Here is a 3,347-nt window from a genome sequence, read left to right as displayed (position 1 = left end):
GGAAAGAGGAGTTTAAAGTTTGGGTGGAGGAATATTCCTATTGACAAATATAGATATACTCATTGAGTCCTCCACCCTAAATATCTTTGAATCCTACAGAATGCTCCTTTGTGGAGGTTCCCTCAACTAGATAATTATTCATGTGTGTTATTGACTCCAAAGTGTCCTTTAGCCCTTTAACTTAAATTTTTTAAAAAATTATGATAAAATACATATAACATCAACTTTATCATTTTAGCTATTTTTAAGTGTACAGTTTAGTGGCATTAAGTACATTTACGATGTTGTGCTCAGTCCTTTAACTTTTGAAGTGAAGTTAATCTGCCCTTTGGGTAAAGTTAATTTGAAGGATTATTCAGCTGTGATTTGTCAACTATAAAATGTCCTTTACACAATCTAGATCCATCTGTTAATCTTATTTTTAAGGTTGAAACTCTAGAAAAATTAGTGGAGCTGACACAGAAACTATTTGAGTGTGATAGAGACCAGCTATACTACAGTCTGCTAAAACTATACAGTAAGTAATCTGACTATTCCTCGTGTTTTCATTTTGAGACATTTATTCAATGGAAGGCAGTGGCCAGAAAGGATTATCAGGCTGTGAGGAAGCTCCAGGGGTTGTCAAATGTGGAGTCTTAAACAGAGGCTCACGTAGAGGCCAGATTGAATTTTCTCACAGAATGTTATACTGTTTCACTAGACACCCTACAATCTTCATAATTTCTGTCATTCTTGCTGCAATAATGAGAAGGTGAGAAAAATCTTTATCAGAACCACAGAATTTAATAGGAGTTTTTGAGGAGAGACTATTCATTTTTTTCTTTTAATTTAATTTCTTTAGTAGATTTATTAGTCACTTCTATAAATAAGTAATCATTGACATGTTCACGTGTATAGATCTTTTTCCAGAAAAATGCATATTGATGTACAAACTCGTTGCTGAACAATTACTTTTTAAAATGTGATTGTATTATAATATAGTTTTGACTCAGTTTTATATTACAAATGTTTTTCTACATTTTTTCACCTACAAATGGCTACATTGAACAGATATACAAGAATTTACTCAACTCATCTCCTACTGCTAGACAAGTGAATAGATTTCAGTTTTCCATATTATAAAATAACACTGCATTAGTCATCTTTGCATCTAATCTTTGTTAACACCCTTGTTTCCCTAGGCTGAATTTGTGTTTTTATTAAGGGTTAAAAGTGATGAACTTTTCTGAAACGTTTGACCTCTATTGTCAAACAGTACTCTAGGACTGTGCAGTCTCTTAGGGTAGAGAGGAACAATACTTAGAATAGTCAGTGACATTTCTTCCTTCCTTTCCTTCCTTTTTCTTCATAGATATTTGATCTAGATTTCTTCTTCTCTTTTTCTTTTGGGAAGTTTTCCTTCACCAAACACAGACAGCAATGAATAAGGTGATTTCATTTGTCTTTTTGAACTTGTGTTTATTGTCATTGGAAGCTTTGTCTTACATCTTGATGGTGTATGTAAAATAAGACTTGCTGTAAAATTTGCATTTCATTTGTTGGTTGCATTGACATACCACAATGTAATTCTTAAAGCTTTGGCTTGAATATGATCAGATTCTGGCACACAATGCTCAGGTTGTTGTTGAATGTATAGAATTTTAAAACTTAGGTTTTAGGTATTTAGTCCTTAATTAGTGGATTATAACCTGTATTTGAGTGCTGATTCTCCCTCCTTCCCCTGCTTTTTCTTACTTTTGAAGAACTGTTTCTTGCTTAAATTCTAATTTTATGCAAACTAAAAAAGAAAAATACTAAACTTACATGTCCAAATGAATCTCAGCCTTTAAAATCATCCCCATAAGAAGACTATATAAACTTTCGTTCAGAAATACTCTGAAGCCCTTACTGTGCTAGCTGTTGAGGTAGGCACTGCAGATAGAAAGGTAGTGCTCTTCAGAAGAGTCAGACCTGAACCAACACTGAGAATACCTTGGGGTGAAAGAACAGCTGTAAGGATGCATGAGGTACAGCGGTAGTCCAGGGAAGGGTGAGAGGCAGCCAGCCTTACGGACTTCCTTCTCCTCTGCAGATGACCTTTTGCTGTTGCTTTTTTAAAAAGAAAGAAAAGAAAAAACAGCTTTGAAGTTCATCTTAAAATTTCCTTTAGGGATAAGCAGGAACTCTTATAAAGAAACTCTGAGGTTTATTACCCTTTTCTTTCATCCCCTCTATCTGTTCTGATGGACACCCCTCTTCCCGCTCTGTATTTGAGCCAATAGTCCGAGGCGCTCTCCTCTCCTTAGCTGAGGAGCCTCTGAGGCTGAGGCAACATGAGGGTGGCCTCTCATGGAACTGGAAGCTGGAGGAATCATAGGGAAGTATACTTTTTAACCCAGTTTGTTTACTTCCCAACTGCTATACTGCTATAAATCAATAATGTGGTTGTGATAACCCTGGTCCTTCCCTTTCTGAAGAAAAAGCAAGGTTTCTCCTCCTGAGACCTGGCCCCCTCTGTTTTGCCCTCTGACTTGGACCACTACTTAAATATGTTAAATAAAGCACTGTGGACTCAATTTATTTGAAAAGGAACATGCAGTATGGAATGACATATGAAATGTGGACCTGTAACACATGAAAAAAATCCATGTTTTAGATTGTGGATTTCTGAGAAAACAGTTTGTTTCACCTATTGGAATTTTTTATGAGCTCATTCTTTTTCATGATGTAATTTTCACCCTTGAAAGGAGTTCATTTAATTATTTGGGTTTATTTGTTAAAGAGCAGTTTTGCTTGTTTATTTTAAAACAGTACCTTTCACACAGGTATACACACTTATTTTGTTGTGAATTACAACATACTACAGAAACATGCACAAGACAAAGACACATTGCTCCATGCTTTATGACAGCAGCATCCATATGACTATAATCTAGATTAAGGAATAGCAAATGTAACTCTTTTCATTCCTTTAAATACTAGCTGACCTAAACCTGCTTTCATTTTCTACTTGTTCCATGTAATATGATGTTCATAGGTGGTCTAAGAATCAGCCATAATTCAAACTTCAGTTCTGTCCTTTCTAATACATTTTGACCTTTCATTGTGATAGTCTTGTAAAATTAGTTCCTAAACATTACATGAATGAAACAACTCCCTCACCTGCATATGTACTATTATTTCTAAATGACAGTACTATAAGGAATATTTTATTTCTAAATGACAGTATTTTCACCTTCTTACCATTTTCTTATATTTGAAACACTTCAGTTTCTTTACATATACAAAGTAAAGATAGTTTATTCTTTGTATACATACAGTACTCTAGCCAAAACTAAAGCTGCCTTACATTCATAATTTTTTTTTTT

The 3,347-nt window shown here is 34.5% G+C and overlaps 1 protein-coding gene across 1 annotated transcript in view; it reads left to right on the top strand.

Annotated features, from left to right (window-relative positions):
• LRPPRC (leucine rich pentatricopeptide repeat containing) overlaps positions 1-3,347 on the top strand; it is a 108,504-nt gene that overhangs the window by 74,098 nt on the left and 31,059 nt on the right. The window contains exon 27 of the mRNA XM_007459953.1: positions 427-517. Coding sequence (XP_007460015.1) covers positions 427-517 — 91 coding nt within the window. The remainder of the gene's footprint in view (positions 1-426; positions 518-3,347) is intronic.

The sequence above is a fragment of the Lipotes vexillifer genome, unplaced genomic scaffold (assembly GCF_000442215.2).
Source record: "Lipotes vexillifer unplaced genomic scaffold, Lipotes_vexillifer_v1.1 scaffold666, whole genome shotgun sequence".
NCBI lineage: Eukaryota > Metazoa > Chordata > Mammalia > Artiodactyla > Lipotidae > Lipotes > Lipotes vexillifer.
Note: the sequence above shows the minus strand (reverse complement) of the source record. Positions and strands in the feature narration are given on the sequence as shown.